This window comes from Leptosomus discolor, chromosome 19 (genome assembly GCF_034619465.1).
Source record: "Leptosomus discolor isolate bLepDis1 chromosome 19, bLepDis1.hap2, whole genome shotgun sequence".
NCBI classification, from domain to species: domain Eukaryota; kingdom Metazoa; phylum Chordata; class Aves; order Leptosomiformes; family Leptosomidae; genus Leptosomus; species Leptosomus discolor.
In genome coordinates this window covers 7,370,126-7,384,113 of record NC_141409.1, presented here as the reverse complement: position 1 = coordinate 7,384,113, position 13,988 = coordinate 7,370,126, and the positions used below count along the sequence as shown (strand labels likewise).

Genomic DNA, 13,988 nt, shown 5'->3' with positions numbered 1-13,988 from the left:
GAACGGGGAAGAGTAGGGGAAAGCCAACTCAGGAAACTGGATTCCACTTAGGCAGTTAACAGCACAACCTGCATAATGCCTATCTGACTGGAGAAGAGACAAATACAGGAAAAAAGATTAACAGCAACTATACAGGGAAGAAAAAAGCTAATGGAAGAAACTTCAGCCACAGCTGAGAAACCAAGGTAAGGAACAGTCAGAACTGCTTCACTAGGGGACAGGGGACGACGAAGACAGCACCAAGTATGTCAAAGGCAGGCAAGGAAGACAACTGGAGCAAAAACAATGAGGCAAGCATGAAATAAAAACAGGATACAAAAAATGATTTAGAAATCCTCCTTAGGGATAGGCTGGTATCTAGCAGACAAGCTATTGACTTTTTACAGCTTTAACCTTATTTCCAGAAGAAGCCTATTTCCGCAGAAGCACAGCTTTTGAACTGCGTATTACAGTTCCCTCCAAGGCAGCGATCAGTCTTGATAAAGGTCCACCAGTACAAGCCAGGAAGTGATAATACCTACTGGAGAATGGGGGTGGCAGTCAATCACCAGTAGAAAACCCTCCAGCATCAGCATTCCTAGTTGTGTATTAACAGCTTCTTTGAAAGGCAGTAATTCAGTTATGTCTGGACTCCAGTCACGTGCATCCAGACATGTGTCTTAAGTGACAGAAATCCTGCACCTCACACAGAATGTCCCATAGGCAAGAGCTTTGCAGTCCATCTCATGTACTCCAGATCACTGCACTGGGTAGCCACACTCTCCCATATATCCAGGGCTTCTAAAATCTAGCATTAGGGATTATTTTAGAAAAAAGATTTCCAACCATTCCTTGTATCTAAATCTTAAAATCTTTCAGTTGCTCCTAACATGAACCATGTTAAAAATACTATGAGAAACAATGGAAGTTATTAAAAAATAGCATGCAGCTGGTGACTGAATGCTACAGCAGAAGTTGCGTAATGAAATAAAAATTGTGCCAAATGGAGAAAGAAAGTCACAGAATAATGACCCTTTAAAACTTAAGCTATAGAACAAGTCAGATGAGTTTTGGAAGGGTAAGTAAGGGTGGAGCAGGGAGAAGGCAAGGGGAAATAACTCTAACAGACTGAGCTGCAGAGCAGCAAGGGACATGTACATGGCACTTTACAGACAGGACATGCCCAGCACAGCCACGTCTGCTTTGAGGTATTTATAATTTACATTCTGTCATCTCGAAGCAGAGAAGAAAAAGCAGATATCAGGAAAGCAGTAACAAGAAGGGACTGTAACACTAAATGCTGTGCAATATATCTACTGTTACACACTGTGCTGAAGACAGACCAACCCGAAGTAGCACATATCCAAGGACTTCTTGCCACATCTACAGAGCACAAGCTCTTTTTGGTCAGAGGCCAGGGATGTGTGCCAGGAGCAAAAACATCACAAGCAAAGAACCACCAAACTCTGAAGTGTAAAGAAAGGAATAACTGGATAGATGACTCAGTAACTGAAACACAAGTCTGTAATAACGTGCGTATTGAGCACTGAAAGACGTATTTGCTTTTTTTGAACTCTGATCATGCACTGACTCACCACACCAACTCCTACTTCTATTGTTCTGATAAACTACGTTGGAGCTGGATTAGCCAAGAACAAACCATGTGCCAGGCTGCCAAGCCCACCATCAGTGCTTTCCTCTCAAGCAAATTCACAAGGATTTCAGTTACAGAAGAAACAAAGCAGGACTGCACTACAGATTTCACTTGAGTCTGCCCAGGTCAGCCACCAGCTCTGATGCTCAGGTTGGTGCCGCATTCTCCAGCTTGTCTCAGTTGTGTTGTTCCTCTTGCTCCTACGGTTGCTCTGTGCTGCAGAAGACCGGGCTACCTTGCAGTTCACACCCAGCGCGCTCAGAAGAACTTGTCGTAAGTACCTTTCAGGTCTGATTTTCCACAACTGGGACCACTGAACAATCAAATGTGCTCTATGCATAAAACAGTCACGGGGACAACTCAACTAAGAAGGGCTCCTGAACTCTTACCTATGCCTGCAGCCAAGTCAGCTGGAGTTACAGGGCATGAGCAAACCCAAGCTGAGAGACCTCCATGTTACTGGGGGATGGAGGGCACAGAGGGAAGGGGTGTTCAGGCTCATTACCAAGTCAGTTGCACAGTAAAACTCACAAAAGTTAAAAGAGAAAAAAAAAAAATCCTGACTCTCTCAGGGCCCATTCATCCTTTGGGCAAATCACAGTTCAAGTTTCCCACGTGGTTCTAACAGATAGAGGAACTAAAGCTTCAGAAGGTCACAAACACTTCAGGAAAACTCTAAGGTTTGTTCTGTACAGATGCTTAGAAGATTAAGGTAGATTACCCCACCATATTTCAGAGTCAATAAGTGGCTCTATATCCCACTGTAGCTTAGAAAGCCTTCACTTCTGTCAGACTGTAGATGTGAAATGAAGATGCACCGATTAACCATTGCTGATACATTTATAAACTTTCTTCATCCCGTAAGTGTTAGCTGTCATTCTGAGACATTCCAGATTTGCCATTTGCTGACTGAATTTAAACTCCTAGTGAAGACAGACAGCAATGTAAACTCCAGCAAGGAGAACTCTTGATAACATCGCTACCACACAGGATACAAGACATGGCTACAACTCCATGACGCAGAAAAGCTGTGTTTGTAAACAAGATGCTCTTGTGAAGAAAAAAGCGAGCTACCTTTCAACACAAAAAATATCCACTCATGCCTCTCAGGATGAGAAAAATCAAGATGTGTCAACTCAGTGCTCCGGGGCTTTGCTGGGATAGTAAATCTGGAAAATGAAAACCCTGAAGGGAATCGACACAAGACTAGGAACATCTCTAATGCAACTGATGTACACAGAGACAAATCTTTTTGCCTCTAAGGCAGATTTACGGCACATGAAGACATACTAATGCCAGAATAGTGAAGTGACATTTTTTTGCCAATATCAATCCCGTTTCAACCAGGAGAGTTTGCCAATATAGTTGTACCAGAGAAGTCTTTATAATGCAAATTAACCTGCATATGAGGCCAAGTTAATTTCTGGAATAATTTCATTAATACCATGTGATGTAACGTCACTGCAATTTGGCTCAAGTACGCTGAAGAGCCCTCCAGTAAATAAGCTGCCTGAAGTCAACCCTGGTGCTAAAAGTAGGTTTAGTTACCCAAGAGGTAACACCCTACCGTGCTCAGACACGTCCCCTGTGAGTCACTTCTATATGGTATATGTTTAGTCAAAACCAATACACCAGTTCAGGAGAAAGCCCTTTATATGTTAACAGCAGCTTTTTCATTCCACTATGAACACAGATGCTTTATGACGGTTCCTTTATAAAGGCCCTGTTCAGCAGTACAAACCAGCTCACTGGTTTTAAGGACAAGGTACAAACACATTCTCCCTGTACCTCCATCCCCTCCATCAATATCTGTGGCTGTTAGGGTTTATCAGCAAAAAGGCTACTCGGTAGAAGAGGTTTGCAAATTATAAGAGGCTTCTGAGCAAAGCCTGCTGCTCCCTGACTCATCAACACACTGGTGGTGATGGGCTGTGATTTCCAGACCCCGCCTGGGCCAACTCTCCCTTCCTTTCTGCCCCATCTCCAGAGTGTGTCAGAGACGGTGTTATGTGGAGTGCTAGAGCCAGCAAAAGGCGAGAGAAAAGGGTCTGAGACAGAGCAGTCAGAACTGCTTATGCTCCTCTGAGGGCACAGCGTCAGATGAACGCAATTCTCTAAGAAAGACCAGTATCTCACGATGCAAGTCGTCCTAATCAAAGAAAGGTAATTTCATAAATTACATCTTGATTAAAAGCAGAATATATGGGAGAGCTCTGTGTTTTGTGACAGCAGTCAATGGCGGTTAAGCCCCTGGGAAATGTTAGCATAGGCTCCTGCTGCTCTGCTGCCAGGAGTGGGTTTCTGAGGATCAGAGAGTTTTTACCTCCTCTGTGGCTGTCTCTACCAGCTGTACGCAGACACATTCCCTTGATTGTCCCCGTGAGAGCAAATCACATTGGAGATGTGTATGCATCATTTCTGGAGGGAAGACAACATGCAGATTTGTTTTGAAAGAACAGACGTACTTGCATGGAGAGCAGGAAAAGCCATTGCTATAAACCTACACCAGAAATGGACCTTAAAGAGAACAGTGGCCAAACAGAGTACGATCAGCTACTCCCTGTACAGCAGAAAAAGGGAATTCAACAAAGCAGAAAGGCAGCAAATGTAAGAAACAGTTGTAGGAAACACTCCTCCACAACACAGAGTTTCCCTTGTGGCAAGGAGCACTGCAGGCTACTGAATGCCTAAGATGAGCAGCACTGCACTTGAAAGGAATTCAACATTTATGCAGATGCAATCGCCTGGTGTTACCAAAGTATGAGATAAACCATAACAGGCTGCTGATGGAAGCCAGGCAAAGAGCTTTCCTACAGAGGGGTTACTGCATAATTAATCTGTAACAGAGGCAAGGCGACTACCTCTGAACAGCCCTTATTGCTTCGCCTGGAAGCAGGACACTGCATTAACTGAGGCTGACCTGGTACAGCAAGTCTATGTCAAAGTGTGAACGCTATTGCTCCGTTCCAGGGCAATGGAGCATTAAGAGATCTCAAAAAATTACTGAATTATAAATATCCTAGATTCCTCCCTCATATTCTGCGACACGCAGGCACAGCCTAGGCAATGATGAGAAGAACAGGAACCAGCAAGAGAAACAGAAAAACCGTAATGAAAACACAACCAAGCTGGCAACCCTCTCCCCAACCTATATATGCCAACAAAAATCCAGTGACAAACGCAATACCACGCCCAACCTCACCTTTGCTGTTTCAAGCATGGATAAAGCCTGACAGAGCCTGACACAAGGCCAGGGGGAAAAAAATAATGCTCTAAGCCAGAGTTTTTCCAGACAAGTCTTTCCTTCCCCTCTCCTGGCCATTTGCATTTTTATTTTGATGAGCAATATTATCCCTTAAGGACTGGAAACAAAAGTGACTGGACAGAGAAAACGGCAATTGGAAACCTTTGACCACGTTCCTTCTGGCCTCCCCATTTTGTACTCCTCACGCTCACAACTTGCATTTCAGGAGGAATGGAAACTCCAGCAGCAGGCAGGAGCACAGGTAGGCATGTGCTGACCAGCCTTTCATGTGGCAGCTGGCTGAGGGAGTCTCTGTTGATCATTAACCCAATATCCATTAGCGAAACACCTTGCTGCAGTTGTTTCATGCAAAGTTTTATTCTGAAAGCAAAACAGAGGTATGGGACTACCCCAAATTGAAACCCTGAGGCCACGTCCCTTTCACAGGGTTTCCTATTACGGGTTCCTTGATCTGCTTTTCCACTGCAAAGCCAGAGTGGAGCATAATGCTTGGTAATTTCTGAAAGGCACTAAACAAGCGCTTAAATTTTGTTTCCTGTGTTTGGTACACTGAATGGCAAGTGAAGGGACTTGCCTCACTGAGGCAAACACGCAGCTCTAGGAAGCTGCGATCCCAAAAGAAAGTTTTCTAGCTTTAGTTCTCCGTTTCAGAGAGCACATTTCAGGCTGGTTACCAACCACAAGCAGGGATGACGGTCTCTATAGGTCTCTAAAGCTGCATTGCTAATTAGTGCTGCAACTTTCTAACCCTTCCAGGACAGTAAATCCATATACGCTCTTCCTTCCTCCCATGCAAGCACCCTCAGTGTTTTCAGGCTGAACAGACAGATTTCATTTCTTACTTGGAGCAGAGCAGTCAAAGTATTTTTAGCTTCAGTCCGTCCCATCTCCTACTACAACACAGGACCTCCTTCAAGGCCTCCTCTCACCAATGAAGTATGATAAATTCAGCCAAAGGAAAGGCACAATCCAGCTCTCGCCAGCTCAGCTACTTTCTATCCACAGGGAAAGCATCCGCTCTACAGACTGTATATGCTACGGCTTATCTGGAACATCCTGTCTCCTCCATACTTGCCTCCTCTCAGTCCTCTACTCTCCATGTGCTTCCTCTTTGTTTTCTTCCTCATCCCCATAACCCCATCCCACTTCCTCGATCTTGTCCTCATCTCAGCCTTATCAATTGAGCTACACGGGAGACCCACAAGAAGCACGTGAAAATGACATCCATGAATATCAGCAATTTTGAACCCCGCAGAACAATTCCCTTTCTTGCTCATCAGATTAAAAATACACCAAACAAGAAGGCTGTTCATCCAGTGAACACAGGCACAACTGTTTCTCTAGTGGGAATTGCCTTCAAACCCAGGCACTAAAATGAGATGCTGCGTCCCACTGTATGGTACCAGAGAGATCATGATGCCAAGTCCAGAGTTACGACAGTGATGTGTATGCTGTCTCCCAGCATGTGCACAAAGGCATAATATGAATAAACTGCAAGGGGAAAAAAAAGCCTCTCATCCTGCAGGATAAGCAGCTGGCACTAGGGTGAGGCGACACAGCCAGCCACCTGAAATAACACCTCAAATAATCACCTTTACAGCACGGATTACTGATACGAGGTCACAGGCCATTATGGAAGAAACAAGAGGCTTGTTCTCCAATGTTGGTCCAGGGCACTCCTAAAGGCTTCTGTTTTATTATATAATAAGCCACAGCTACAAAATAATTCCCAACCCATTTCAGAGCCGGCTGCAAGCCCGGCGCAGAGCCGGCAGCCCACAGAGGATGCAAACATATCCTGTCTGAACAAGGGAAGCTGCACACAGAGCCACATCCGTCTGTCCTTGCATGGATGAGACCTTACGGAGCCAAGTGCAGGTGGATGCTGCAAGAGCTCACCATCCCACTCCGTCAGGCTTGTGAGCAGAGACCTGCCCTGAAGTGAGGGAGCTTTCTGATCCGAAGGAGACGCTGGGTTCTTTCCCAGAACACGACCAGATGTAGCTTCCTGCAATAAAATACTAAGAAATAAATCTGTACCTACCTCATTTATCTAGAAACTGGTACCAGAACAACTTGCCACTGGCAACTCATGGCCTATTAAAATACCAACCACTGTGCAGTGAGACCAGAGGCTCCCAAAAGCACGCATGAATTCCTCAGAAATACAGCTACAAAGCTAGAGGCAACACTGATGGCAGCTCAAGAGCACAAAGAATAAACAGACTGGAAGCCATTTAGGTTTTCCCCTGTATTTCAGAAATAAATACATGTCTTAAAGAGGAGGGGAGCACCCTCTCCTACCTCCCCTTGTCCTCAGCCAGAGCAGATGGTATTGCCACCCTTGCAAACCAAGTAGGGCACAGGGCTCCAGTCTCAAAGTAGAACGTTAATTTCCAGTGAGTAATTTTTTGAGCCAAGGGCTGCTTAACTCACACAGATGAGGCTGTTGCTAAGAGTTAGCTGTCAAAGCAATGCCAGTTCAGAGTCGGCGATGAGGGGGGAAGTTTGAAAGCCGCCTGTATCCGAGCATATTTACTGATGCTGTACACACAGCGTATCGGTTACAGGGCTCTAGATTACAGCTTCTGGTCAACAAAGCAGCCCCTGCCTGAGCAACAGCGGGCGGAACAGGAGTCAGAGCGTGAGCAGACACTGTTCTTTACTCAACAGGATACAGCCCCCATGGCAGGAGAGTTTTAATGTAATTCTGCCAGTCTTGTGACAGGCTCCAACGCAGTGACCGGTGACAGGAAGAGGCAAGTCCAGCACTATGCAAACCAACCCACCCCAAAGCCTCTGCGGTCAGAGCCAGCAGGTGTAGCAGCCAGAGCCCAGAAAAGGTGACGGAAACACTCTGCAAGCTCAAAGTGCAGTTTAGGATTGTTTGCACCGGCGACCTTGCAGTGCTTTACCACTCCTGCACTTTTTACAACAACCTCAACTTGCCAGAAGTTAAACCTCATCCGCGGCTTCTGCCCTCACAATTTTCACCTACATTTAGCTACACTGCTGGAATTAAACCCCTTTTTCTCACCTTTGCTGTCCAGTTTCTCTACATTTGTTTCCGAATACAAGCAGTGCAGGTACTATGCCTTAAGATCATCTTGAAATAGGTTATGTTTTATTGCAAATCGTTTCTACAGGCTGTATTCAAATGCCTCCTCCACTAACACCCCCAGCCCACTCCTGAGGCTGCAGCCAGGAAAGGAGGATGTTAGCATGCGAAGCTGCTCTGGAGCATTAAAACTCACTCTCTCGACCTGTTATGTTAGGAATATATGTATACATAAGGAAAAAGCCTACATTTTCAGACATGGTTGCAACAAAAGCACTTTGAAAATATGTTACCACACCGTGTGCTCTAGCAGAGTCTAGAGCCAAGCGCACACTGTCCTAAAATATGGAATGGGAGCACAATTCATAGCCACAACCAAGTTCTCTACTAAACTGTGGCAATCCCACTCAAATTAAGAGGCAGAACTCAGCCAGCAATCCTCTCCTTTCACTACAGCTGGCTTGCTTCCCTCTTGGGGATGCTGACTGCAGAAGAAACTATTTAGTTACCTAACCTTTGTTTTAAGGCAAGACAGTGGTGACGATTCAGATCTGCACTGGGCTGAATCAGTCCTCTAGTCTCTGATTCGCCAAACAGTTAACAATCTTCCAGTCTGAAAGAGCCAAACATGATGAATCTAGTTACCTGAAGGATCCTATAACGTCGGGCACAGGGACCATTTCTGTAAAGACAGTGAATTAGTTGATTTCTAACTCTCACCATCAAGAGCTGCATTTTGGAGGTAGTACGACTTGCACCTCCTTTCACAAAGGTTTCTGAATCACTAGCCATGTGTTCGCAGGGCAATGCTTCTCCCCCTTTATTTATGTCCTACAGAAATGAAAAAGTTGTGTATACCACTAAGACATAATGATGCTTTGCATCCCACAAGCTGAAGAAAGCAAGTAGCTTTAGGTCTGTACCTACACAAGGATAACAAAGCCATACTTATGCAAAACCTGACCTCAGTCCACAGGGAGCTATCGGTATGAGATGCCTCCCCAAATATCAGCATTTCCTTTGGCGTTCTGCATGCAGCTTTACAGACACACGCACAAAAAACCCCCAACCATGCAGCACAGGAAGCGGCCTTCAACACTTACTCAATTAAAAATTGCCAGGCTAAGAACATTCTCAGTTCAGGCTACAGCACTGAAATACTTCAAGGCCACATCACCCTAACAGGGTCAGCTCTTCCTAGAACCCGCCTGTCTCACTCCAGCCTGCATGCAAACAGCAGCTGGGCTGCAGGAGACAAGCTGTGTTCCATGGTTTGAACTTGTGCAGGAGTGGCAGGATCAGCAAACCAAGCTGTAATGCTGAACGTGCTTGGGAACGCGTGCTCCCTAAGGAAACACAGTCCTAGGTGCCTTCAGAAGACAATGAGGAAGGTGGGAAATGCCCTCAAAAGCTGCTCAACTCAAGCAAAACAGTCTTTCCTCTAGAGCCAGCCAGGGGCTTTCAGAGTACAATCCCTTCCTTCAAATCCAGAAATACTGGAGCGAAAACTGTTGGCATGCTAGCAGAACAATGTAGGATGAAGTGTCAGAAGTCTGTGGATAACACCTGGCTTTCCGCTTCCTTCACATCATGCACCGGCAAAGCCTGCTGCCAATACGCAGCCAGAAATCAATCAGCACAGAGGTAAAGAGCATCTGGCTGTCACTGAGCATTAACTGACACTGTAAGCAGAGGGGGATTTAATCGAGTCTTCCTCTCCTATGATATTCAACGACGTACATCAGCCTGTAGCTTTAGGCACTTATTTGGACATCTAGGCTCCTGCCTGCACTGATCCACGGATCCAAAACCTCCCGATGAGCTTATCGTATCATCTCTCTAGGAACAAAGACACACACTCCCCCAAAAAGCTTCAAACTGGTACAAAACGCAGCAGCCCATCTGCTTCACAAAAACGGTTGCCATGAATACATCCCTACCGCTCTGCGCCTGCTATTTTTAAAGATACTTTGGAGGCAACTGAATTCACTGGCAGTTGTGCTATTTAAGTATCTGGATTAATACTATTCAAGGAATATACTGGTACTTCTCCATGGGGAAATATAGCACCTGCCTACACCTGGCTCAGATGCATTTTTCAGAAGACCAACTTCTGTAACCCAACAGCAGGGTGATAAATCCACAGACAATAGAAGCTTTTCACACAGAGCACTGTAAACTGAAATGGGCGAGTCTTATCCTCAGAAACCCCGCCAGAGTATAAGGAGACTTTACAAAGGGAGGGGAAAAGACTAGCAAAAGGGTATTTACAGCTGCAAATTTAGTCACTAAAATACCCATGGTTTAAGGCAAGGACTGAGCACAGCAACCATGGAAAAACTGTACCTGCCTGCAAGGAAAAAAAAAAACAAACCAACCAACCAGAAAACCCAAGAGAGGCAGATCCCCAAAGCTGAAGGTGCTGACAGGACCTGGACCTTTTCCAGAGTGCCCTGAATTCCTAAGAGCTATAAGTCTTAACGCACTTCAGACAGGTTCCCTCCAGCCAGGCTGCTGTATCCCAGTCTGGGCAGAGGAGGTGTGAGCAGCTCGCAGCCCTGGAGGGGGGGTCCTGGCCCGGGGTGTTCCCCACCAGCCCCACAGCACCAGGCTGCAGCTGGTACCTGCAATCCAGGCTGAAGTGGACTTGGGACTGGGACGGGCTGACGGGAGCTGGCAGTACAGCCACCCACTTCTGCTCTGCTCACAGGTCAAATTAACGCGGTGCCACCATACAACTCAGCGGATAGATCACATCCCCACCTCTCACCACAGACGTGCACAAGCTGCCAAGTCAGTCTATTGTAAATAACCTGAAAAATTTGTCTCTGGAGATTCTTATATTCTCAGACAACACTCTTCTTTCCACATCATAGGTCACTGAATTGAGAAAAAAAGAAAACTGATTTAGTGTGTCCTGTGAAGGGTTCCTATATCAACCTCTCCCCGCCACTGACGGACTACAAATGACATGGGACACCTTGTTCAGATCAGTTTTCTGAAAACTCAAAGGCAGAAAAAGCTACTGGTCTGCTCAATCATAGCTGCATACCTCCTGTTGTCACAAAGCGCAGAAGAAGCCCAAATCAATTGCAAAGCAAATGCCAGACGTTTGGGGTTGTTGTTTGGTTTGGGTTTTTTGTTTGTTTTTTGTTTTGTTTTGTTTTTTTTAACACAACCAGCACACATAAGACGACCTGACAGACATTACAACCTCAAACACAATCGGTTTTGGAAGTAATTGATTTCAGAGAAACAATCACAGATTTAAATAACGTACAGACTTCTAACACAACACGGACACAGCATCTCCTTCCCTTTAATCTTTCCCCAGATCCAAAGAGTATCAAAAAGGTCATGGAAACGACTACAGGAGCATAGAGCAGAGCCAAGGCATGATCTGGGAGCCTCTCCACACAGTAACTCTTCTCCTCACGGTTCCTGGGAATTCATCCCTCCTGAAGTTTGTCTAACTGCAACAGGGAAAAATATTTTGAAAAGGTCAAATGACTCAATACCTCTGAGACCTGTAACTTTTCGAGCAGGAACAGGTTTCCATGTGCTTTTAGTTAAAAGTACAGACAAGCTAGGAGAAAGGCGGCAAACTCAACAGCCTACTTCCCCTTTGCTCATTTATAAGAAATCAAGCCAGTTGAAAGTCATGTATGTGTTTGGTTCAAATTACAGATGATTTCGCTGCTGGAACACATCTGCACCGCACCGCGCTGAGCAAACTGCTGAACCCCAGCCAGCTCAGAAAACAACCCAACGCAACCCAAATGGCTGGCAGCATCAAACCCCAGCGACGGCTCCTAGAAGCTGCTTTGAGGAACAACAAGAGGGATGGACATTTCTCATCACAGGCTTTTCCTGAAACACCCTCCAGTTCAACTCATTTTATTATGACTCCAGGAAGCAGAGGGGTTAATTTCTTTCCAAGTTCACATACTGTTTGAATTCCTCAGATAAGCTGCTTCCACCAAACCCAAGCATCTAGCCTCAGGGGAGAACACTGTAAGGAAAAGCTCTTTTGATAGATTTTCTTCAAAAGAGAAATTAATTTGAAGTCCATTTTTGGAGGTGTTCAACACCCACTGCTTTACAGACTTCAGCTAAGGTTGGACCGTCCTTCTGGAAGAAAAAACAAGCTTTGAGCAATGCCCTACCACTTCTGTTTGCAAGACAGAAATGTTTTACGCTTGCCCAAACAAAATCTCTGCTGAAATGAGAAAGCTCAGTGTGCAGCACCACAAAGAGGAAAACCAGACCAAACCAGGCTTTAGCTCTGGGATAAAGCAGTTAACAGCTAGCACAAACTAATCCTGTACCTTTAAAACTGAGCAGTCACTCAGCAAAGCAAAAAAACAAGTTTTGAAAGCCACTGAAGGCTTCCTTCACATCTTGAGGCAGAAAGAAAGCAAGTCCAGGCTGTTATGGAATTTGCGTTTGCATACTTCTGGTGATAATTTACGTGCATAGCTGGAAACAACACAAGTTTTTATTAGCAATTAGTAGCAGGAGTGGGGACAGACCTGCCTGACTGAAGCAGTCAGAGAAATGCCAACACGCGATGGCAGAGCAACTTTGTAAGTTGTGCAGCAGAACGATCCCAGTACGACAGATCACATAAAAAAGAAAACACCACAGCTCTAAACTTGGAGATGCAACGGTATCAGTTTAAGGAGATAAACCGTGTCTTTAACACTGACAACTTTGACTCCAGGCAGCAGTTTTACCTTGCACAGCAATTTGCAATGCAAAGCAAGCTACTTCCACTCTTACCAAGAACAGTAATTTGGAAGCAAAGAGGGAGGGCAAAGTTGGGAAGGGCTGATTTGCTTAGACACGGTTTTCTACAGAGTTGAGTTTCAAGTCAGGCATGAGAGCAAAATAGCATAGGACCTGAAAGAGCGTGTAAGAACTTGGGCAAGGAGGGCAATTAAAAAAAAAAATAATAACTTCATCCACAAACCCCAGTTCCTTTCAGGGGAGCGACCTCCGTCTCCCTCCCCATATCTCTGAAAAATTATATCCAGCTCTGATCAGCCAACACCACCCAGGTTCAGAGCTCTCCAGCTATGTTCTTCCCCTGCACCGGAGAATGAGGTAGCACGGGGGGCCCTACAACAGAACTATTAAAATCCCATCAAGGGGTAGGCAACTGGTAGCCATATGCTAAACTGCTCAAGTGAAAAATAAGCAGGGAAAAAAGCACAGCCAGGAAGCAAGTCCGCAAGCAGCTTCTTACCTGGTAGATAAGCTGGCAAAGTCTCCTCCATCCAGCAGCCTGATCTTGCAGAATAGAACCCCATTCACAAAGGGGACAGCAGTCAGCTCTTCTAGAGTAAAACTTGTCTGAAACTTGAATTTCTTCTTCTTCATCAGGAAAGCCATGGGCAAATTTAGCGTGGAAAGCCCAGGAATTCCAAACAAGATCAAAACGCACACAGACAAGCAGAGGAACAGCACTCGTTCCGGGAGCGCAAGCAGAGAGTAAATTCCAGTTCAGTTACAACGACGGCCCAGCTTCAAACGCACAACTCTCTTCTCTTTGGTGGTCGGATCTGGCTGTGGGATCATTGCCACGGCAGGCTTCAGGTGAGGAGGAAGAGGTCAGATTAAATCTCTGCAACATCTCCAAGGGAAAAAGGAGGGAGAGAAGTCGGTCTCAGCTCCAGACCAGCAGGAGCTGTCCCAGTTAGAGGCTGCAGTGGTCTTCAGCACAACCCCTCCAGAAAGCATCTCTTGTGGGAAGTCATCTTGAGTTTCCAAAGAAGCATTAAGTCTGTGGGCAGCACATTCAGAGAGCTCCCAGTTTCTCTCTCCTCTTGTGCAACTCCTTGATACAGGTCTTCGGGTCAGCCTTTGGGAGGGAAATGAGTAAATTAGTCCCAGCCAGTCTTGGGCTCCTCCTCCCCTAAAACCTGTTTGGATGGGTAATATTCAGTCCAGACTCATACCAGTCTTAAGAGGTATGGCCCCAATTAGCTTGGCCCAAACATCCTCTTTCCCCTTTTTGCCTAGAGCAAGCT

The 13,988-nt window shown here is 45.6% G+C and overlaps 1 protein-coding gene across 1 annotated transcript in view; it reads right to left on the bottom strand.

The window, feature by feature from the left end:
• EEIG1 (estrogen-induced osteoclastogenesis regulator 1) overlaps positions 1 to 13,684 on the bottom strand; it is a 35,542-nt gene extending 21,858 nt beyond the window's left edge. Inside the window, exon 1 of the mRNA XM_009953727.2 lies at positions 13,205 to 13,684. Coding sequence (XP_009952029.1) covers positions 13,205 to 13,350 — 146 coding nt within the window. The 5' untranslated portion in view covers positions 13,351 to 13,684. The remainder of the gene's footprint in view (positions 1 to 13,204) is intronic.
• Positions 13,685 to 13,988: the final 304 nt, after the last annotated feature.